Source organism: Eretmochelys imbricata, chromosome 4 (assembly GCF_965152235.1).
Source record: "Eretmochelys imbricata isolate rEreImb1 chromosome 4, rEreImb1.hap1, whole genome shotgun sequence".
In the NCBI taxonomy this organism is placed as follows: Eukaryota; Metazoa; Chordata; order Testudines; family Cheloniidae; genus Eretmochelys; species Eretmochelys imbricata.
In genome coordinates this window covers 90,473,382-90,497,632 of record NC_135575.1, presented here as the reverse complement: position 1 = coordinate 90,497,632, position 24,251 = coordinate 90,473,382, and the positions used below count along the sequence as shown (strand labels likewise).

Genomic DNA, 24,251 nt, shown 5'->3' with positions numbered 1-24,251 from the left:
TTCGCTCTCTTCTGTTGAAGGTATCCAGCCCAGAATAGCCTATAGTCTGCTGTTTAGGGCACCCACCTGGATGTAGGGAGACGTTGGTTCAAATCCCTGGGTTTCCCACATCCTGAGTGAATGCTCTAACATAGTTACAAGGTGGACACCTCCTCTCCAGCCATTTTGTGAATCTAGCCCTATTTTTTCTCCAAAATATTCAGTAAATTTGTGTGAAAATCACAAATAGTTTCAGGTTGACTAAATTGCATTTATTCAGCAAATAAACTAAGCTTCCGAAAAATATCACCCTGCTCTAGCAATCTCTAATATATCCAAATGCCCACAAACAGGCCAAATTTACCCAGGTTGTCCCCAGCATTTGCATGCACCTATATTGCTTTAATAAATTCATTCTAAGTAACAAGACATCACTATGATCATTTAGTGAATCTGCACCTGTGTTCCAGAGAAGATCTATCTGCATACTTGGGACAGCTTTTCAAATGTACTTAGCTCTCAGCAGCTCCAGCTGAAACAGTCAGAGCTGATGAGTATGTTCATCAATCTGGCCCGTAGTTCATAAAGTGGTGAAACTTGAGAACTTTTCTATTGCTTCAGTAACAGTAGATAGCATTACCAAAGTATACACAGTATTCTCTTGGGCCCTCACCCTGCAGACACTTACAAGCATGCTCAACTTTACTCTTGTGAGTAGTTCCCATTAAACTCAGTGGGACTGTTCACATGAGTAAAGCTTAGCCTGTGCATAAGTCACTCCAGGATCAGGGCTTAGTTTGCACTTAGCAGCCACTATATATACAAACAAATGTTAGGCCATAGCTATTTCAATTCACTAATATCATGAGATCCTATAGTAGAGGACCATATATATATACAGTAATCCCTGAAACTCAGCTAACAGTGTCAAAGCAGCATTAACTCAAATTTTCCTGGCCTTTGCAGGTAAGGTAAAATCTTCAGTATTTTTTAAAAAAACCTATAGTTATGTTTCATTTAATATTAGATATATACACTTTGGTTTCTTTCAGGAATTAAGAGAAAAATCCTTTTCTTTGTCACAAGGAACAATTTTATTGGCCTGATTTTCCCTACTGGTCCTATTGAAGTCAATGGGAACTGCTTAGACTCAGCCACTTTGAAAATATAGCCATATAAACTGAAGTTAAGGTTCATTTATACAATACATTGCTTTTCAAAGTCTTTAAAAAGATATATCACATCTACAGCACACAATTAGTTTCCCTAATGGTGACAACTCTAGCACTTCTCTGTCCTTTGTCAGATGTGTTTTCTTTTGTACACTTTTAATAGCTGCTTTGAAAGCTCGTGTCAATTGTGTAAGATTGAATGTCTGAATATTTAACAATCTGACTGGGAGTTTGGATCCCAGTGCGGCTCCAGGATGATTCTGCCTTTTTCTTCTAATGTTCTTCCGATGTCTCCTCTATCATGATAAAAGTCTCCTAAAACTTCTGTCTGTGAAGAGCTCCTCTGAAGCAACGAAAAACTCTCCACCCCATTCTTGTAAACAGATGGAACTAATGCTATTTCACAGGATGGCATTTCTAAATTGTCTACTGTGAAAAGCCTTTGAGTATGAAGTACCAACATGAGAAGAGAAGTGTGAAAAATAAGTAGAGATCAGGTAAGAATGGAAGAATAGGAGTGAATAAAAAAACATTCTTTACCTATTCATCAATATTATTGTAATCCGATATCTTTTCTGATGCTTAAAAAGAAAGTTTGGTTAACTTTTTCCCCCCACAGGCTGTGCCTCTGGATTTCCTGGGTCCAGTCTGGACTGGAAGTAGTAGTAGTAGAATAGTATGAGAAAACCATTTTGATATATCTGGCCTGACTGTAAAGAAGTAGTTTCTAAAATCTCACAAAAAGCCTATTGTTGCAAAGGATTTACAGCTTAACTTTACAGACAAAATAGCTCCACTTAAATTTGGGCTCAAAACAGAACCATCCCACCTGAATTTTAGAGAAGTGGAATAATAATCTGAATTTTGTAATTCAAGCCTCTCTTAAATGTGGACTGACCTGGTACTCCAAGTCCAAACATACTTGAATTGTGGGGAAATTCAGATTTGTATCTCACTCTGGATTAGAACTTCATAATTCAGACCCACCTCTAGTTCAGATAAGGCTTTTTAAGTATTGAATGTTTAGATGCTTATCTAAACTAAACCTAGTTTATCTGAGCCTTTTAAGGTTCACCCTGCACTACAATCAAGTATATAATAATGCATCGATACACCTTCTAGGTACTGATGTTCAGGAAATGCATAAAGATGTTTTAGTGGTCATCTGTTTTACACTGATAGTATATAAATCTTACAGACTTGCCCAAAACTGGGTAATTTGCCTCCTAAGTGAGAGTACTTTCTAATTCTTCTATTAAGCAGACTAAGGTTAAGCTCAGAAATAGACTTCCCCTTCTCAAATTCAAGGTGAGCCTGCTTTAGTTGAGCACTACTTGGCCATACAGAAATTAGATTTGACATTTTCAGTACAGAAGAAATGCAAAACATACTACGTAATGGCAGCTCTTACACAATTAGGAGGGGGCATTATGTAAGTAAAACCTTTCAAAATGGCACATGTACCATAAATCAATGCTTTATTAATGACGACATATAAAATCATCCCTGTTAAAAATGAAACATATACAGTTTGTGGTCATATAAACTTCATTCTAAGTTCAACTCTAGTCACAAAGAAATTTATTCTGAGCCAGGGTGACCAGGTGTCCCGATTTTATAGGGACAGTCCCAATATTCAGGGCTTTTTCTTATATAGGAGCCTATTACCCTTCACCTCCTGTCCCAATTTTTTACACTTTCTATCCAGTCACCCTTTTCTGAGCATTAGAAAATGTCTTTCATACTTGACATTATGCAGCACCTGTTGGTTGCTCATCCTAGATTATTCTGAACAGCTCAAGCACTCACTGATAATGCTAAGAATTTGTCCCCATATACCCATACATTGCTACGGGAAAAGAGTTTATGAAAGTCTGAGAGATACAAGTTCACTAAGTAAAATTATCACCAGGGAATACAAACAAATATTGTTTAGAGACCTGTTTGTTACTCTACCTGTTACTTTCAGTCTGTCAGCTCCAATGATGATCTCATCTTCATCTGCAGAAAACAGCACCTTTTCACCTTCACTTGCCCTCACTTCAAATCTCTTACACTGGGCCTCCACAGCATCAGCTCCTGGAATTGAGAAATAAGACACTTAATCTAAGAAAATTGAAATGAAAGATAAATAATCAGTACTTCATTTTGAATCCCAGAAGCACATACAGTACCTCAAGTTTTGAAAAATATTTTGGTTTCAATATTTTTGTCAGTTGTAGAACACTTTGTATTATAAAATCTTTCAACAGTTTCATAATATAAATGATTATCCCAGTATTGTCTATTAGGATAGGATTTTAAAATAACAAAAATAAATAGTGTATATATAATTTATTTAATTTACATTAGTGGAAGGAGAAGCCAGAATTAAGAATTAACTCAAATTCTGAGATCTTGAAATGTCAGTTCAGAAAGGTTTCTTAGATTTATCTGTATAAATTTTCAGTTGTGTGCCTGTAAGAACAAAAGATAAGCACTGGCATATTCTGCCAACATAAACAATCAAACAAATTCACTTTGTGGAAAACGTATTCTTTCCAGGTTGATTTTCTAGTCCTGTCACATACTTTTATAATTTGATAACTTAAAAAAGCAAATGCACACACATAATTGTGTCTCATCACTTGTTTGACACTTGAGTTATGGAAGAAAAATTCCTAAATATCTTAAGGCACCTAGTGCCTTACAATTAAAAGACATCAAAGTCCCAAGAGAATGTCCCAGCTACAGTGTGGTGAACAGGTTTTAGACAAATAGCAGATTTCAATGCCCTATCTACTATATTTAGAATGCAATCCCTTTTTCTTCTCATACTTCAGTATATATTTTCCCTTATTTTTTTAAAAAATTGTATCCTCTTTTATTTCACTCATCCAGCAATGAAACAGAGCTTTAGTTCTCAAAAATGAGGGTGATAAATGACAAATTATGTTCCATTGACCAATAGTAAAAAATCCTTCAGCCTTCTTGTGCAATGTTATTTCTATGACACTCCTAGGTTTTCTCATTGATCCTCACCAATTTAGTTACATTTATAAATTTAGATTACTAATTTAGGCCTAGATTATCCCCTCGAGATACACATGCAAGGGATTATGGGGGTGGTATTCTAAACTCTATCTTGCAGTTGTCATCTGAGTTCACTTACAAGCCTCCTAGCTCTGTTGAAGCTAGTAGATATTGAACAGCGAGGAATGCACCTGCTTACATAATGCTGCAGTCATCAGTTCAACACATAAATGGCCATCATCAAAAACCGGAATCCAATCAGAGAAAAAAGCCCTACCAGCCAATTTTGAATTAGGATTTTCTGATGAGGTTCTTAATATTCAGGGCCAAGATTAAAAAAAATAATAATAAATTAAGCTCTTGGAAGGGTGATTACACCACTAGAGTGATATTATATTTACACTATATAGAAGTTAGAATTATATTTAGAATATCAATACAGAAGGTTTATAGTAATATAGGTGCAGCTCTCTTCCTTTGAAATTAGTGCAATATTTGTCCTGATGTGAAAGTGCCTCTTTTGCAGAATGTATCAGATTCCACACCCATGTCATGTTTTTGCTTTCTTTTTAACATTTTGACTGTGATCATCAGGTTTTGATACAATTTTTATTTACTCTGTGTAATGAAAGAAGTGAACAGGTTTTTGAAGTGCTCTTTATAACCACGTCATAATGACCATTCCCGAGAGTCTCTCAGAACCCTCATATCCCATTAACAGAGGCTTAATCCTGCAAAGGGCAGAGTGCTTCCAGAGAGGCATTCACTCCCAGTGGCTTGACAAACACCTGCTAACTATAACAGATATGAACCCCCTAAGAACTGAATCTGCTGGTTCATAATCCCTAAACACTATAAAACCAAGATGGCAAGGTTCAACAGCTCTAAAGTGGCTTTGTTTTGTTTTTTTTTACTGCATTGAGGATCGTGTGTGTGTGTGTGTGAGTGTGAGAGAGAGAGAGAGCCCACTTACTTCTCATGCAGCTTCTGAACTGTGAGGTGCACATGTCCCTCAAATCCCATTTAAGGGCCTCATCCAACATGGTGCTGAGGTTCCTCTACTCCCACTTGATTTTTTAAGGCAGGGTGTCTGGTACAAAAAAAAGGTTAAATAGCCCACTATTGCCCTCATTTCTGAAGTCTTCACAGGGCAAATGACTGGCTCACCTGTACATCAGGTCTTCTTTGTTGAGATTAGTTAGTTGGGCTACTACCTCCTTCTCCCACAAACTACTAGAAATTTGAGAGTGGACAGTTTATTTCTCCACCATCCTCTATAGTGGGACTGCAAAAAAGCTGTTTACTCTGCTTAAATTAATTTAGGCCTAAAACACCCAAGATTCCTCTGTACTAAATGAGATAGTCCCCAGATTTAATCTCACAGAGACAGGAGTGAGAATAGTATTGATTCTGCAGGGTGGTCACACTCTACACCCCCAAAGATTATGGACTTACTGAATGAGTACCATATAAAATGAGACTATAAACAACTATGAATACTCTTATCTGTGATCAGTCCCTCAGTCTTGCTTGCACTAGGGAAATCAAAATGGGATACCAAAAATTAGACATATTTAGGCATGAAGTTCAACATGTGTAAAACAGAAAAAGAGTATAAACTCTGGCAAGTGAAGTAAAAATGTAAGAAGGCAGACCAAGAAAGCATTTGATGAGCAACTAGCTAAATATCACAAATACTTCAATATTTTTGTTAGTTTATCAGAAGAAGGAAGCCTGACAAACAGTCAATGGGGTCACTGACTGACTGATGTGCTAAAGGAGCACCCAAAGAAGATAAAGCCATTGAAGAGAAGCTAAATGAATTCTCTGCATCAGTTTTCACTGATGTTGGGGAGCTACTCACTTTAGAGCTATTCTTTGTACAGAACAAATCTGAGGAACTATCCCAGACTGAAGTGTCAATAGAGGGGGTTTTGGAACAAATTGATACATTAAACAGTAAAAAGTCACCAGGAATAGAAGGTATTCACTCAAGAGTTCTGAAGGAATTCAAATATGAAATGGTAAAACTAGTAACTGTGGTATATAACATATTATTTAAATCAGCCTCTGTACCAGAGGGTAGTTCATGTAACACTGTTTTTTAAAAAAAAGTTTCCAGAAGCAAATTGGTTGAAACAACAGTACAGAATAGAATTATCAGACACATAGATAAACATGGTATTTTGAGGAAGAGTCGACACAGCTTTTGTAAAGGGAAGTCATGCCTCACCAATCTATTAGAATTCTTTGGATGTGGACAAGGGTGATCTAGCAAATACAGTATACTTGGACTTTCAGAAAGCCTTGGACAATGTTCCTCAGTAAAGGCTATTAAGCAAAGGAAGCAGCCATGGGATAAAAGGGAAGTTCCTTTCATAGATCAGTAGCTTGTTAAAAGATAGGAAACAAAGGGTTGGAATATATGGTTATTTTTCACAATGGAGAGAGATAAATAATGGGGTCCCCCAAGGATCTGTACTGGGACCTGTGCTGTCCAACATATTCATAAATGGTCTGGAAAGGTGGTGACAGTGAGGTGACAAAATCTGCAGAAGATACTACATTACTAAGATAGTTAAGTCCAAAGCAAACTGTGATGAGTTACAAAGCAATCTCACTAAACTGGTGTCTGGGCAAAAAAAAAACACAATAGATGAAATACAATGTTGATAAGTGCAAAGTAATACACATTAGAAAAAAAATAATCCCAACTATTCCTTCAAAATGATGGGGTCTAAATTAGCTGTTACCACTCAAGAAAGATCTTGGAGTAATTGTGGGTAGGTCTCCGAAAACATCTGCTCAATGTGCAGGGATATTTTTTAAAAAAAGCTAACAATGTTTGAAACCCTTAGGAAAGGGATGGATAGATAAATCAGAAAATATAATGTCACTATACAAATCCCTGGTACTCCCACACCTTAAATACTGTGTGCAGTTCTGGTTGCCCCATCTGAAAAAGATATATATTAAAATTGTAAAAGATACAGAGAAGGGCAACAAAACTGATTAGGGGTATGGAACAGCTTCCATAGGAGGAAAGATTAAAAAGACTGGAACTGTTCAACTTAAAACAAGAGTTGACTAAAAGGAATATGACAGAGGTCTATAAAATGATGATGAATGATGAGGAGAAAATGAATAAAGTGTTATTTATCCCTTCACATAACATAAGAACCAGAGGTCACCAGAAGAAATTAAGAGGTGCCAGATTTAAAACAAACATAAGGAAGTACTTCTTCACACAACACACAGTCAACCTGCAGAACTCATTGCCAGGGGATGTTGTAAAAGCCAAAAGTGTAATTGGGTTCAAAAATGAATTAGATAAGTTCATGGGTGATAGGTCCATCAATGGGTATTAGCCAAAATGGTTAGGGATGCAACCCTATGCTCGAGGTGTCCCTAAACCTCCAACTTTCAGAAGTTGGGGCTGAATTACAAGGGACAGATCACTCAATATTGCCCTGCTCTGTTCATTCCCTCAAGCATCCGTCACTGGCCACTGTCAGAAGACAGGATAGGCTAGATGGACATGAGTAAACTTATGCAGGAACCATACATAATGATACATACATTTTGCATTTAAAATGGTGGACCCCAAAGATACTTAAACTTAATTCAAAAAGTTCTCCCAAGGACATGCAGGAAATTGCCATATCTATACCAAGTCAGACCCTATATTTACTTTCCTGGGCCCCACTACACAGGCAGAGGGCATCAAAACAGATGGGCTGGGTATAGAACTACTGCCAGGTCTGGGAAAAGGAGAATAGTGTTTTGGTAAAAACGATCGGGAAAAGCACGAGAAGGAAAGATATTTATTACAAATAATAGCCCAGCTTTTAATGACTCTCATGTAAAACTTGAAGTGTGTTACAAACAGTACCGTTTTTCACACAGAATGCGTAACAAGCCAACCATCCATAGCAGAAATTATTGTTACTACCAGGAAACTTGTGAGATATTTTAAACCATCGACATTTGTGGCTCTTTACTTTCATACTATATGAAAATACTCCTAGGTATCTGTTACTCCACAAATGTCATTATAAAAGTGAATTCCACTTTTTGTACAATAAAAGAAACGTGCTTTGAGTATATGCTACCATTGGGTTCCATAGTGTGCTTTACTGAGTAGTACTCAATTATTATTGCTGAAACAGTAGTTGGTATATTCAAGTCATTTGTGGAATTATCCAGAGATAAGATTAAAACCATTTCTGATGTGCAACAATTTCGGGGTTTTTTTTTTGAGAATTTAAGTTACTGACAAAGTCATAAATGCTATGACAACAAATGCTGGACTGTTTTGTTACATTTCAGCCATGCAGAAGGAAAATAAGTGTATATAGTTGCATGTGTGATAAATTTGTGTTGCATCCTTTCGGTTACAATGCACACAGTTGTCTCTCAAAAGCAGTCAGCAAATACATGATTTGTGAATCCGTGACAGTATGCTAAAATAACAGAAAGAAGCAAAGTAGGACAGAACTGTCTCTCAAGACATCATGTATAAGCAGTGTACATCTGTGAAGTTGTTAGATCAAACATGTAGAGCAATCACATCCTCCAGTATACTCATTTGCAATGGACACAGAATAGCATCTCTCTCTGAACTATAGATTCCACAGTTTGTGGAAACATGTGTCTGTCTCTTCCAAATTTTACTGCATTGAGAATGTCATTTCTGTGAATTCCTCCAGTTAGTGAGCCATCTGAGAAACTCTTCAGCTCTGTTGAGCACATATATGCATATTACTGGAGCAGTCTACTTCCCAAGGGTCAGAGTCTTGTCCCACCAATGTGAGTGGCCAAACTCTGTCTTCAGTGTGCTGAGGATTTGGGACTAAGAACCCAGAGAAGTTTAAATGCATTTTCAATTTATAAACTACTGACTCATTTGAAGCAAAGTTTATACTTCAAAAGCCTAAATATTATTTCAGTATCTTCCTTAAGTACTTTTTAAATAATCCCTGGGAAATGTAGCTGTGATTTCAAAGTAAATTAATAGCGAATAATATTCTCTGTGAACCTGTATTAAATCAGAGTATTTGCTGAAAATGTGAAGAATGATTTTTAGGACTGTTTGCATTAAAGGGGATTTCACAGTAAGAATAGTAACATACTGTACTTTATTTTGCAGATTATCAAGATGAATATTGAGGTAAATTACAAGTACAATAATACAGGAAAATTTTGGCTCTTTCTTTAACATGAACTTTCCATACAGAAATTTATCAAAATAAATGTAGGTATTAAAACACTAGAATGAAAGGTGTATAGGAAGCCATCTTTACTAGGCAATCTCCAACTGTAAGAGACTCACTCATAATGACAGATTCTGAAACCGGGTATTCTCAAGCCATTATGCAAAGGGGCCAAAATCCAGCTAAAAGTACCTGGTAAAAAAATTCCCTTGCTAGAGGGGAAATCCTTTGTGGTGTATTTACACTGTAGCCAGTCCCCTTGTCTGCCTTGGGGGAATGTCAGTGGAACGTTATGTTTTGGAGGCAGAAGGTGGGCACAGTGGAGCACTAACTCCACCAAGGAAATAGCCATTAAGAACCCTGTGTCAGTGCTTGGAAGTAGCTCTAAATGGCACCAGTGGTGGGAAAGGCACTGAGAAACCAGTAGTCATCATAACTGCCTCCCTGATGCCTGTTCCCACTTTCTTAACCCTACCCTTATGTTGAGCAAAGCTCGGGCACAGAAGAGAATCAGACTCAAAATATTAATAACGCCTACCCCTTACATAGTGCTTTTCATCAGTGTGTCGAAAATCACTTAATAAAGATCAGTGTCACTATCCCCATTTTGCAGATGGGAAAACTGAGGCACAGAGTGGTGAAGTGACTTACCCAAGGTCACCCAGCAGGCTAGTAGCAGAGCTAGGAATAGAACCCATGTCTCCTGAATCCCAATCTAGTGCTCTTTCCAGTAGGCGACACTGCAACCAAACATATTGTGCACAATTCTGAAGTATATCTTTGTTAAGCAACCAATTCCTGTCATTCCTTTGCATGACAGCTTAAGGCAGTTGTCACTGTACTTGCATCCATTTTAAAATTATTTATGAACGTGCCTTTATAACTTATGCTTACTGCACATCTGTATGACCAAAGTTAGCATCACACCTACTGTGTTGTGTATTTGCTCATCATTAGCAAAGCACCTTTAGATAATTCAGAGTACAAATGATGAAGTATAAAATTATTAATTCTATCTTATTTGGAATTGTGACACATTTATATATAACAAACAGCTGGTCTGAATATGCTATAAATTTATACTGGAGTATGGCATTATTACTTCAGTTATAAGTTCTTTCGGACAGGGATTGGCACTTTGTCATATGTTTATAGCATAATGAGGCCTTGGGTTATTTGCAGCATACAAATAATATGTAATAATAAATAACTGTTTTATAGCTTTGCTAAAATAAGATAGCAATTTGCACAATTTTCATTGGTTACTCAACAAACAAATGATAACCATTATTTGGAATTATGGTACATATTAACAAATTCTCACCCCTATCTTGTCCCTAAGATTTAGGCATCACAAAAGTGATTTTCCATGTTCCCATGACTGGCATGCTCTTGAGTTAAGAAAAAAAAATGCTTTGGAGGCACTTCGGCATGTTATGCAACCCAATGATCAGCGAAGATTTTATTTCCTATTCTGTACCCAATCCATGGAAGACATGGGTCTGTTCTAGCTCTCAGCTAGAAAACTTAGCTGAAACTGTAACAACTTCTGCTTTTAGCTCTAGCTGTCCCTGGTTTATTCCTTGGTATCAGCCAAGATGGTAACCATCAGAAATGGATTAGATAAAGTGGAATTTACTGGAAATATGCATGGAAATCTCCCAAATTTGGATAAGTGATATACTACCCTACCAAGTATAGAGCTATATTTTTACATTACACAAAGTTGGTAAAGGAACTGCAAACAGTGGCTGTGGGAAGGTAAAGCTCATACTTGCATGCATAATAGATGTGCTCTCCTGAAAAACGAATGTAATTTAGTATAGAGATGCCTTTTTCCTTGGCATTCCTAGGAAGTTTTTTGCTGCAGAATGTACACTCTGCAGAAGCCTTACCATCAGACATCTCTCTGTTGGTATAGCTCATCACAGATTCTTAGATGCTCTGGATTGTTAGATGCTCTCTTGTCTCATGCCAGCCTTGACACGATTATCTGCAGGCTGCACCTCTTCATGACGGGCTTTTGTGACTATGCATGTGGTGCATCATGACACACCGAGTCATGTGTCGGATTGTGATGAATGATAGTCACTTTTGAGACCCTAGTTACTGCATAATGTTTTCACAGATTTCACTCTCTTCCATGTTTTTCCATACAAAAGGGATCATAATAGGGATAATGATACTTACCATGTTTGTGAAGCTCTGAGGTCTACAGATGAAAAGTACTAAATAATTTTTTTTTATTATGTGGACCAGAATGAAAGACAAAACTCTGAATTCCTGTAGTTTTAGGTTTCAGTAAGAAACTTTGCATCGTGTGGTTTTCTTTTGTATTTAGTGTTGCAGTTGTTTATTATTCACACAGCACAGAAACGTGCATGGAACTTTAAAGATCTGTCGTTCTCCAAGGAACTGACACTGTGCATTATTCTTTCTGTCTTGCCTGTAAAAACCATCCTCTCCCACTGCTATCAGCAACTATAAAAGTAATACAAAGCTGTGCAAGAGAATAAAGCTAGCACTTTCATTGCTGTACTTTCTGCTCTGCTTCCGGGCACCTACAGTACATTTTTAATCCATCCTCAAAGCACCAGTGCATGAACTGAAACTGAGGTGCCTGAAAAGCATCAATAATACAAAGCATCAGCGTGCTCACTGCAATGGCTCCTTTAAATTGCAATATATCCATTCTATACCTGATTCACAGAAGCCATTGTTTTACCTTTCCTGCTTGGTTCCTTTAATAACTCCTTTCGATCTAACTCCATAGCTAGTAACCCCTCATCAACAAACAGAGAGAGGCATGCATCATATTCATAAAAAGTAATACAGATATCTTCCAGTTCATCACAAAGGCCCACAGTTCAAAGTGAATTATTGAGAGCTCATGATCTCTGTGAATGCAAATTGTAATGAAATTCACACTTAACTTACAGTGTTTTGTTTCTTCAATAAAAACAGGCTGTTTAAATATTTATTAAATACAGGATATTTCTTGATAAAGAAAGATTTGAAAATGTGTGGATGCTTTTGAGACTAAGAGGATAAAAGAGATAAAGCATTTTTAATAAAGAGTCAACCCCCCATAGGATTTAAACTCAATATTTTTGAAATATAAAGGCAGATAAAGTATGTGCTAAACTACAGAGATTTTGTTCAATATTCATAGGAACTTCAGGTATTATATTATTTCAGGCACTAGAGGGCTCCCATATTTTTCAATGAATGCAAAGGCAATAAAGCAGTCATTCTCAAAATGTTGCACTAGTGACCCCTTTCACATAGCAAGTACTGGAGTGTGATTCCCTCCCCCTTATAAATTAAAAACACTTTTTAATATATTTAATACCACTATAAGTGCTAGAGACAAAGTAGGGTTTGGGGTGGAAGCTAACAGCTCACCTTGCAACCCGCTGAGGGGTCCCAACCCCCAGTTTCAGAACCCCTGCAATAAAGCAAATGAAGAATTCATACTAATTCCATACCCCTTATATTCAATTTAAAATAATGTGTTCCCTAATTCACATGAAGATGCCAACACATTCAGACTTCCATGAAAACAAGTGTTTTGGGTGTTATATTAATTATAATTATATTATATTATATTAAACAGATGATTAAAGCAAATTTTTCCTATATTTTACATATGAACTGCCCCATGAAGAGGTTCTCTTAAATTAAGTTTATACATTAAATTTAAGTGATTAGGTCTGTTTGTTTGTTTTTTTAAAGCACATATAACATGACACAATTTTCTGTATCTGGTTTTGTTAAGGCCTACAATTTTTCCTCTCAAATCGTCTTGCATAGCTAGCTACAGAAGCACGTTTCTATTTTGTTTTTGAGTCAATACGGTATTGTTATTCTCAATTGCATACATCCAATTAAGTTTGAAGTTTCGAGTGAGGTGTTATGGAGGTAACATAAAAGCAAGGCTCAACTACAATAGCTTGTACCAGATGCACATCAGGATTATTAATCCCGAGGATGATGATCAGGGATCTACCATCAGTAGGTTCAACATAGTTAGAAAATACAGAGAATGCATATATGCAGAATTCCCTGACCGTTTCCATAGAAGCCCTCTATGAATCCAAGTTCTCTCTCCATCTGCTGAGGGAGCTGGAATTCCTGCATGGCTCCAACAGGTGGCTCTGGGGGATGATGGGAATTGGGTGGAGAAATGGACTGGGCTCTCAAATTTTTAGGGTGAGGGTGTGTATGAGGAAATCTTGGGGGACCAGAAAAATGCCTGAACCACTCCCGTTTATTGTTAAAAGTAACCAAGCCAGCAGGTCATAAGTGGGCCTATGCAGCTGCCTTAGCATGACTGAGTCAGGAGGGGTGGGGGGTTGAGCAACCACAAAAAGGGCAGCTTGACCCAGCATCCTTCCTGATGAGATCTCTGTTGAAATTGCTGAGGTATGTGTTTCAATAAAACTGGAACTTTATCTATATGTGCCCTCAGGGATGTGTCTGTCAGGGCCTCAAGGCATGCAAACTCTGAGAAAAACCCATATCTGACTAATTGATAATTAGAGGAAAATCTCTTTGAAATTGCTTGCTTAATAAGTTTTCTTTGAGTGACATCTTATTGTAATACTAATGAATAAATAAGGGAAGAAAGTTTGGGGTAGTTGTACTCTTCAGGGACTCTCCTTCTGGACACATCTTGTGGTCCCCATTGGAAGACTGCCACTGTACCATTCGAGAGCCACACACAACTTCGGTAATTAATGAGGGTCGGAGGTGTTTTCCTAACCAGTTGCAGATGTGTGTAAGTGCTTGAGACTAAGTAAAGTATAGCTTTAAGTGAAAGCATTCTTGTGTTGTCCTGTTTGTGCCATCTATCAGTCGGACGGCTGTGCCTCCATTGATTTATTTCCTGACACCACCTTGCACAGAGAAAAGTTACGAAGAGCTTTGGTCTGAAGGAACCCTGGGTAACAGGGTGAAGGTATAAGTCACAAGAGAACTTCTCACTTGTATTGGGGTGAGAATCTTTGGATTGATGGGTCCTAACTTGTAGACAGCTGACAGTTCTGCTACCTGGCTGATAGCTCTGCTTTGGCGTTGTCAAATGGGAGATGACATTTTGGGGTAGTGGGCCTTTAAGGCTTCCCTGACTCAATGGCTGCTGTCTCTGCTCAGCTTGAAGGAGAGGTAATACACATATTCAGTTTTTCCTGACATTATTCTCTAGTGCCCAACTGCAATCTACACTAAATAATAAAAGGGTGTAAATATGTTATTTACATAGTGATTAATCATTTGTATGTTATATAGAAATTGTCTATACTAATGATACAGTATAGTCATCATATGGTGGTAAAAACATTCCACTAGTATCTCTGAAGAATATTAAGAAGTCAGACATTTCTGAATCAGCAGATCCTGATAACTTGCATCCAAGAGTTTTAAAAGATCTAGCTGAGGTGCTCACTGGATTGTTAATGCCAGTTTTCAACAAGTCTTGGAACACCAGAAAAGTCCTAAAAGTCTGTAACAAAGCTAAAGTTGTGCCCGTTTTTAAAAAAAGGGTAAATGGGATGACCCGGGTAATTATAGGCTTGTCAGCCTAGAGCAAGATAAAGAGCAGCTGATAAGGACTTAATAAATAAAGTATTAACAGAGAGTAATGTAATTAATGCAAATCAACATGGGTTTATGGAAAACATCCTGTGAAACTAACTTGATATCTTTCTTGGATGAGGTTACAAGTTCGGTTGATAAAGGAAATAGTGTTGACAAAATATACTTAGACTTCTGTAAGGCACTTGACTTGGTACCACACAACATTTTGATTAAAAATAGAATATAAAATTTCCCAGCACACATTTATAGTGATACGCTAAATAGATTGAGCTCTTTGAGTCTGACAAAGAGATGGCTAAAGGGTGACTTTATTATAGTATATAAGCATCTACACTGGCAAATATCTAATAATGGGCTTCTCAATCTAGCAGAGAAAGGTACAACATGATCCAATGGCTCTAAGTCAAAGATAGATAAATTTAGAGTGGAAATAAGGTGTACATTTTTGACAGTGAGAGTAATTAACCATTGGAACAGTTTACCAAGAGTCGTGATGAATTCTCCATCACTGACAAAGTTTAAATCAAGATTGGATATTTTTCTAAAAGATCTGCTCTAGGAATTATTTTGGGGAAGTTCTATTGCTTGTGTTATTACACAGGGGGTCAGATTAAATGATCACAGTGCTCCCTTCTGGCCTTGGAATCTATGAATCTAAAAATATATTCGGAAAAAACATGAAATGGACTAGTTTGGCTCAGTTAAATAACAATATGAGAGAGCTTTCCTCTCTCTATCATGGGCCTGTGGATTCTTAGTGGCTTATGTGAAATGAGTTTAATGATCTTATTTCAGTTGTGCGTCTAGGATGTTCACATTAGAAATCCACACAATTGGCCTCATTTGAGGTTGGGGGGCATTCACACCTGCTCTGACCCTTTTATGCCATGTAAAAGGGCAAAGAGACCTAAAGGGGTCCTAAGAGCTCCATAGCCAGCTGTGTGCAGATTCCCCCTGTGCAGACACTGCAGAAGACAGCTGAAACGCTGCCTTCTGAGGACTCCATCATAACCCTAGTGTACGGGGTGGGACTTGGGTTGAGAGTTGCCTGTTGGGGGCAAACCTCTGGAGATTATGGGCAGCACTGTGGCTCTCAGGGCAGTCTGGAGAGCTGGCCCTAACTCTGACGCCCCTCCAGGGCCATCTAAGTTACACTGTGGGTCTCTTCAGCCTCATAATAGCCAAGGGTCAGGACGACACAAAAGTGGTTTAAATGAACCCTAACCTCCCTTAGGCTATGAGTTCTCACCTCTCATCTTACAGATGCAGATTGAATGGAGATGAAGACTGAACAACTGAATCATTTTAGCTGAAAGGGACACCTAGTGTGTTATCTAGTCCATTCCCAGGGTTGTGGCCAGCTTTATTTTGTTATTTCTCTTTGCTTTTCATTAAACCCTTCCTTCATACTATACCAAATAAACAATATATTCTTATCAAATCATCTTTAATACATGAGTGATCAAGTTTAGATCCAAAATGATTCTATTTCTTTCCTCTTGAGAAAATCCCTTTTCATGCATATAAGTAATTACATCTAGAATCTGACCACTACATCCACATGCATGGGACTGGGTGAAGTCCGAGCAACCAGGAGAATTCTGGCTGACTAATGCAGAATTTCCTCCTGGGGACTCCCTGAAAGCACATATACAGTAGCAGCTCTGCCACCCTTGCAATGGGTACAATGTATGCTCCCCTCAGAGCACAGCCAGCTCTACCGCCGAATGCTGGTTGGAGGCGTGAAATGGACCAGCCCCTATAGGTAAACAATGCCCGCAGGAACACAAGCATAACCAAATATGTTATGCATTCACAGAGGGGGCAAGATTCTGTGCTACACCTCTAAGAAGCAAAGCGCAGGGAGAGGGGGATTCAAGACTGATTCAAGCCACCTTTGTGCCCTCCTGATTCAGCTCTGCTCTGGAAGCTGCAGTGGCCCTGAGGAGCTGTCTAAGTTACAGAAGACTTGTAGGGCTGCCCTAGGTGGTGGCAGTACTGCCTGGAATCTCCCCAGCACTCTGTGCCCAATCAAGCTCCCAACATACTCCTTACATCAGGGCTTACAGGGAGATCCACAGGCAGTTTTCCTCAGGTACTGTGTGGGAGAATTCTTTTGGATGGAATTGGGAATTTTAGGGCCCCTTTATACTGTAAAGGGGCTGGAAATGGGTAGGAAGTGGGTCCCCAGCATGTTTCTCTCAGACATTTCTCGGGTAGGTTATCTATATTTCCTCATTCTACAGGTCTTATTTTCAAAAACTTATTTTTGTTGCTCCACTTTGAACCTCCTCAAGTCTTTTTTTAATATGAACACATTAATTTAATTTAGGCTTGGATACAGTACAATGAGTTTACTAGTTGACTTGTTTTATGCATGATACTCGTATTAATAAAATCCAGGTTAGTATTTGCCTTTTTTGAAATAGTATTGCTTTGGCCCATACTTCATTTATTATCCACTATAAACCACAGATCCTCCTCTGCAATACTAACATGTAGTCAGACTATGTTTGATTATTTCTTCACCAATGAAGTCTTTTACCTCTGCCTTTATCAACTCACCTTTCATTGACTTTAGCCCAGTTGTTCAATTTATCAAGATCATTTAAATCTAGTTTCCAAAATATGTGCATTATCTATGAATGTGATTACCACACTTTCCACTCATTTCTGTAAGTGACTAATTAAACTTGAGTAGTAGTAGACCCAAACCAAGTCTTGGCACTTGACACCACCCTCAAACTTGGAACTGAGCCTTCTGTAACACTTCGTGTACTCATCATAATGTAGTTCTATCTAATCCATATTCTTCTTGTAGTACGGTGTGTGAAGCCATATTAAAAACTTTATTGAAGCTGAGGTGACTACTTTTACATTATGCATTAGAAAACTGATTCAAAACTCATTGAAATCAATGGGAGAGTTTCCATTACCTTGATGGGAGTTGGATCAGGTCCTACATATGCTACCTTACTGAAGAACAAAATATTAAGTTAGTTTGCCATTACATGTTTTATGACAAACCCAAGTTGCCTACTAGCTCTCCTTTTTATATTATTTACATGCTATTAAACTGAAAAGAAAACGAGAAACTGAAAAGTGAGGGGATAATATAAAGTACAATATACATGACCATCCATTGTACATACGGAAGAGCACATCAAAATCAAATAGCAAGAGCATTCGTAAGAAAGAACTACTCTGAATACAAAACTTTTTAGTTATATAAATCCAAAAATCTAGGTTCACAAAAATCTTTACACTTCCCTCCAAAGAAATATAAAATCCTCAAATTCACTAGATCACTGGATTCCTAAATACTCTCTATAATATCTCCTATTTATCATCTTATTTTCTTCCAGGTGCTTTCACTCTGACTGGTCTATGAATTGTTCTAAAAGTTTATCAGCTCTCGAAGTTAGACTCATTTATCTGTAAGTCCCTGCATGCTGTTTTTTTTCTCTTTTTACAAATAGGTTTGATGTCTGACTTGCTCCAATCTGGTGAGACCTTACCTGTCATCCATGAGTTCTCAAAAAATTGCTAATGGTTTCAATAACTTTTCTCCTACCTGCTTTAGCACTCTGAGGTGAATTTTACTGGGCTATGAGCATGAGAAATATATTCATATTATCTAAGTGTTCTTATGCCTTCCCTTTCTGATTGTACCTCATGACCTTTCCCTTCCTTGTTAACTATTATTATATTGAACACCTTGCTTTGTGAAGAATTCAGAAGAGCAGCATTTCAGTTTTCTGCTTGTCAACTCTTATTTTCTCTTTCTCTGTTAAGTTTTAGACCTACATTTACTGTACCTTGTTCCTTGTTTTTTACGTACTTACAATTTTGTGTGTGTTTTTATAACTGATGAATAGCACATTATTGTGTCCCTTTGCCTTTCTGACATTGCTTCTTCATGTCCTTATTATTCTATTCTTATTTCCATTTATCTCTCTTTTTTATAATTTATAACTCATTTCATTGCCCTTACTAATATTAAGAGTTCTATTATGGACAGACTGATAGCTGATTCAATTGCTTTAAGCACCATGTAATATAATCTTGTCCAGAGTGGAAATTCCTACACTAGAAAAAAATCATTGCAAATATTTATTTTTGCTAAAACCAGGTCAGTCCCACAGGAGTAGCTACATTGGGAGCCCTAATGTAAATGGGCTGCTGTCAGGTGCTGGCATTTCAAACACCATGTTGATTATACCTGCTCTGAGTAAGGTTTGTAGACACAATGCTTAAACTAATGAAGGCAGTTTGTGGTCCATCTGCACTATGGCTTTCAACATTACTAACACCAGAGTTAGATGAACCAGGGTTAGCAATGGTGGAAAATTGACCTAAGTCTGTTTATTTTCATTCTATTGCCACTTGACAGAGCTATGGGTTGCAGCAGAGACACTGGAGCTATTTTCAGACTCAGGAAGATGATATAACTAATGCCCACCATTAATGTGTCACATGGAGATCTGTGCCTTTAAGGATTTCACTCACAGCCTCCAACCTGTGCCTGATACTTCTTGGACCATGGGGCTTATAATCCAGAGATCAGTTGGCTGTGGACCAGGATAAAGTCTGCTGAGAAGAAGGAAGCAGGGTAAAAAGCAGGTCCAGGCTCTCAGTCAAGGGAAAGAGTAACCAGTAGCTACTTGAACCAGGGTCTAGGAAAAAAACAGCAATGGCTTACTCTTGGAAAGAAGCTGGCAAGAGATCCAGGGAGCACAGTAGCATATTGAGCAAGTTCTTCTTGGATTCAGGGGTCAGGACTGCCAGCAATAGAAGTTCCCTGTGGGGAGGAAAATGGGAATTGAGCCCATAAGGGTCTTGACTGAAAGAGCCTGAGAAAGGCCTGAAAGGAGATAGATAAACATAGAAATGGCTTCTGGGAAAAGTGAAGTGAATGTGGAGGTGGGAGCATACTGCTACTTCATTAGAGGGCTTTGGGACTGGAGCCCATGGAACATGCTCCCTGCATTTCAGCTGTACCTCTTGGATGGGTTGAGCCAGTGCTCTTGAAACTAAGCGGGAAAGGAGTCATGTAAACTCTGCAAGAAGGGGAGAAGGTGGATACCCTCAAGAGAGGCATTTGGCCCAGTGGTAAAGAACTGTGAATCCTGCACTGAGGAGCAAAGGAGTATTGAGGTGTTTAGCCTTGGAAAGGCCAAGAAACTTTTTAGCTTGAGAAAGGCCATCTAATGAAGACCTATAGTACAGAAGGTCAATGAATGGGGAGGGACAAAAATGTATTGTACTTTGTTTTGAACTTTGTTTACTGTGGAAGGGAGGGAAATTTTGCTTTGGTCACAAAGCCAAAGCACTGAAATCATTCTACTGGCCTGGAGAAGGCTGTCTTTAGCAGTAAATTGAGGCAGTGGCTATGCATTTGACATCACATCAGAGATGTAAGCTGAACCCTTCATGGGGCAAAGAAGATCGAAGAAAGGAGACAGGACACCCCTCCTCCCTTCTAGAAGGCTAGATGGGAAACAGAACAGTCAGGTCACCCATCCCACAAACAGCAGCCTGGAGGATCCAAAGGGTGAAGAAGTGACAGAATGATCTTTCTCTATTCCAGAAGAGTGATCAGAAGCTTCACGTGTATAAAGCACCTAAAAACCAGAGGCCTTTAAAGCAGGATCCAGGGACAACGCTTTGCTGGAAATTCAACTGCTGAAGGTGGTAATGAAATAGGCTTTTCAGCAAGGTGTTGTTCCACACCGCCCTGGGATAGACTCTGCCCTCATTTTCCATATCTTCCTTTGACTTGTAAATTAAGTCCATCACCCAGCAGGTGTTTGATAGATTTTTCATGGTCTGGCTTTGGGATCTCTGGGAATCCTAGGCTTTAGGATCTGTAATGGGGTACTGTCCTTTAAGATCATGTGAGGGACCAGTTATCTCATTGCAGGTGTCTGAAATAACCAAAACCAGACCCTGATTATGAGGAAGATGGTACTTGGGAATAGTTTGTGTCTGGGAGGGAAAAGGTATAGGTAAAACCCAAGCTACTGCTTTTTTAAGGGCCTAGGATCAGAAACCTTGAAGAGTGGGTAGGTAAAGTCTCTGAGCCAGCACAGACAGGCATGTGGAGTAATTGGATCCCCTTGGAAGGCTTGAGTTTTAGGTGAATAGAGGCAGATGACTCAAGAGGGAGACTCCCCACTCAGTCAGGGAGATTGCTGCTGAGGGAAGAACTCAGCCAGGACTAGGGTGACCAGATGTCCCGATTTTATATGGACAATCCTGATATTCAGGGCTTTGTCTTATATTACCACCGATTACCCCCCACTCCCATCCCAATTTTTCACACTTTCTATCTGGTCACCCTAGCCAGGACACAGCCCCAAGAAGGGCCATGCAACCCCTGGACCTAAGGGCGAGCAAGGGGAGAGTCTACAGACGAGGGAGATCCAGATAGGAACACATAGGCCCCAAGAGGGAGGGCTATGAAACTCTGCAACTAAAAGGGAGCTGAGAAATCTGAATACATTAGATCCTAGGTGAAGGGGAATATTATTTTAAAGACACTGGGAATATGTGAATTATTTGTGGAACTCAGAGCAAAACTGAGACAGGCTGCATACAGGGGCACCCCAGGCCACAAGTTGGGCCCTGGGATGGTACTGGCCTAAAAGATTTCAATACCTTGATAATTCACGGGGAGGGAGAGGAACCCAACTCATGTAAGAAACAATCTGGTGGAAAATCCACAGATGAAAGCTCATGACATTTCCAGTCTCCTTTTTAGGAATAGTCTATTTACTGGACAATACTGCCCTTAATTTTAGTTGAGAGGGAAAACTCTGACTTAGGCTTATTATGCTTCTTGAATATAAGATGTGTCACCATTTAGATGTAGTGATTTGCTCTGATTACTTCTGAGAGGCATTGACTGGTACTTGACTTGAGCTATTCTGATCTCTAAGTGAGATCAAACAATGATTGTTTCAATGAGTTAGTTATTCCATGTGATTTATTAATTGCAGGTTTATGGAATATTCTTACTCACAAAAATAGAAGAATGGTAGCAGGATATTTTCAATGATCAGCTATATCACCATTTCAATGCCATCAGTTCCCTCATTCTCCTGTAAGTACAGTATTTATTATCAATTCAAACAACAAATGAAATAGAAATATCAAATCTTGAATGCTTAGTTACTACAGAATTTAAAAGTACTCATTAAAAATATCCCAAGCTAAACAACCACGTAAGAGCTTTTGATTTACCCTATAGAAAAGGAAATTTGTCAGTTCACCATTCATCTTTTCTATAAATATCAGTGATGAAGCTCCATGCTATTTTAAATGGAGGCAAAACAATATAAACAGCAATAAATGTAATTAACTTGATTAATTAGCACACTAAACATAACTATTTTCTATTTATGGTCATTAACTGGTATTGATTTTGCAATGAGAAATTTTTATGGTTACAAGACTGCACTGAAGTCATTTGAAGGTTTGATTTTACTCTACTTTTGATTACTGTACTGAAACAAACAAAGCAAATCTTGATATTTGACATATTGTTCTTAAAAATAGGCAGTAAACATAACACAATAATGGACTATTCTATGGTTCAATTTGCCAACAATTTATACCAGACCAAAGGTATTTGAGAGCAAACAAGCTGTGGTGTTAGTGAAATGATCACCAGATGATATTTCTAGGAATTGCATAGCTAATATGGATGGATTCACAGATGATCTTCAACAAAATGAACCACTGATATTCTTTTAAGCCATGATTCAAACCCCCCAGAAGTCAACACTTGGCTTGGACAGATTTCAATTAACTTCAGATCAGGCCCTAAGAGCATTAGATCGACTGGAAGAAGCACTGATCAATATGCAGTCTTCTGCAATACATTTCACTGAGGCTATATATTTCATATGATCCTAATTTTGCGTACAAATATACTATATTGTACATGCAAAGTGATGCTTAGAAGCCTGATTATCCAATCTACACGTGTAAATCCTAGCACATCTGGACATTGGGACTGTTTTTTCCCCATGTTGGAACCCATAAGATATTAAAATAATAGAGCTTAAGTTCAGACTGCTGTAAGAAGTGCAAATCTGGATATAGATTCCAAATCTGCAACCATGTATTCCTACCCCCTCATATTTTCTTAACGATATGTCTCTTTGCTATCATTTTAACAACGTATAGTGTACATTAGCTTTTTTCCCCTAGAGGAGGAAAAATGGTGAAGTCAAGAAGCATGCTAGAAAGACCTGATGGCTTCTTACTAGGGTTTTTTTTTTGTATTATTAAATTTTTGGATTTAATAGAATAAAGTTACAAAATAGCATTAAATTTACTTGCCCTTTTTTATGCCTTTCTCCTAAATCGTTCATATATAGAACAGCATATTCTCCGCAAAATTAATGAGCTATCTGAATGTCAGAAGGAAAAAAGGAGTAAAAATAAAATCTGAGTGTCCTGTCAGGGACTGTTAAAGGCCCAGATGCTGTAGGTAATTTAATTGTGCTTAACACCCTGTAGCAGCATTGTGCATGTCATGACACATGCACAGCACCTGCCTTAGCAGTTGAATCAAGTATTAGCAGTTAAAGAAGTTAAAGACTGGGAATTAACACCATCTTTTGAAGATGTACGCCAAACCGCCAAAAGCACATTAAAATTCCTTTGAATAGTGTCCGCTTTCCGCCCCGCCTCCACTTTTGGATCCACCTGCTACATAACCAAACCAAGTATTCCTACTTTAAACATTTCTGAGCAGCAGTTATGCTATCTGTATTGGCTGACCTAGCATGAGGGTTAGCATCATCAAGACAGATGGCAAGGGATTGCTGATTAAACACTACTGTACTGCACTGGAACCATTAGTGACTTCTTTTCATTCACTAACTAGGACTTCTACAGTTGAATCCAACTGTAACATGGAGTTCCATGACAGCTAGCAGCTTTAAGGAAATGCAGTTTCCTTTCTAATGAAGTGCTATAATCTGCTAGACAAGACATTTCCTTTTCCTTCTTCTTCATGCTACCTGGGAACACTCAGACACTCTACCGATCATGGTTCTGATAATGCAAACAGTTTTAAATACACGTAATCCCACTGACTTCAATGGGACTAGTCACATAGGTAAAGACAGGCATATGCATTCGCAGGATCAGGACTTATTTTGTTAAGAAGCCCTCCCTTTTATTTCTATGTCTGAGATGGACATTATCTCAGGACAAGAGATAAACTTCCTAATATGACAAGGTATGAGCAAATGTATGCAGT

The 24,251-nt window shown here is 38.3% G+C and overlaps 1 protein-coding gene across 2 annotated transcripts in view; it reads right to left on the bottom strand.

Annotated features, from left to right (window-relative positions):
• The window catches only part of SGCZ (sarcoglycan zeta), a 365,961-nt gene that overhangs the window by 85,984 nt on the left and 255,726 nt on the right, over nucleotides 1–24,251 (bottom strand). Inside the window, exon 4 of one of the 2 annotated variants that reach the window (XM_077815587.1) lies at nucleotides 3,108–3,230. The exons of the other annotated variant lie outside the window; for it this stretch is intronic. Within the exon in view, the coding sequence (XP_077671713.1) occupies nucleotides 3,108–3,230 (123 nt within the window). The remainder of the gene's footprint in view (nucleotides 1–3,107; nucleotides 3,231–24,251) is intronic. 2 annotated transcript variants of the gene reach the window in all.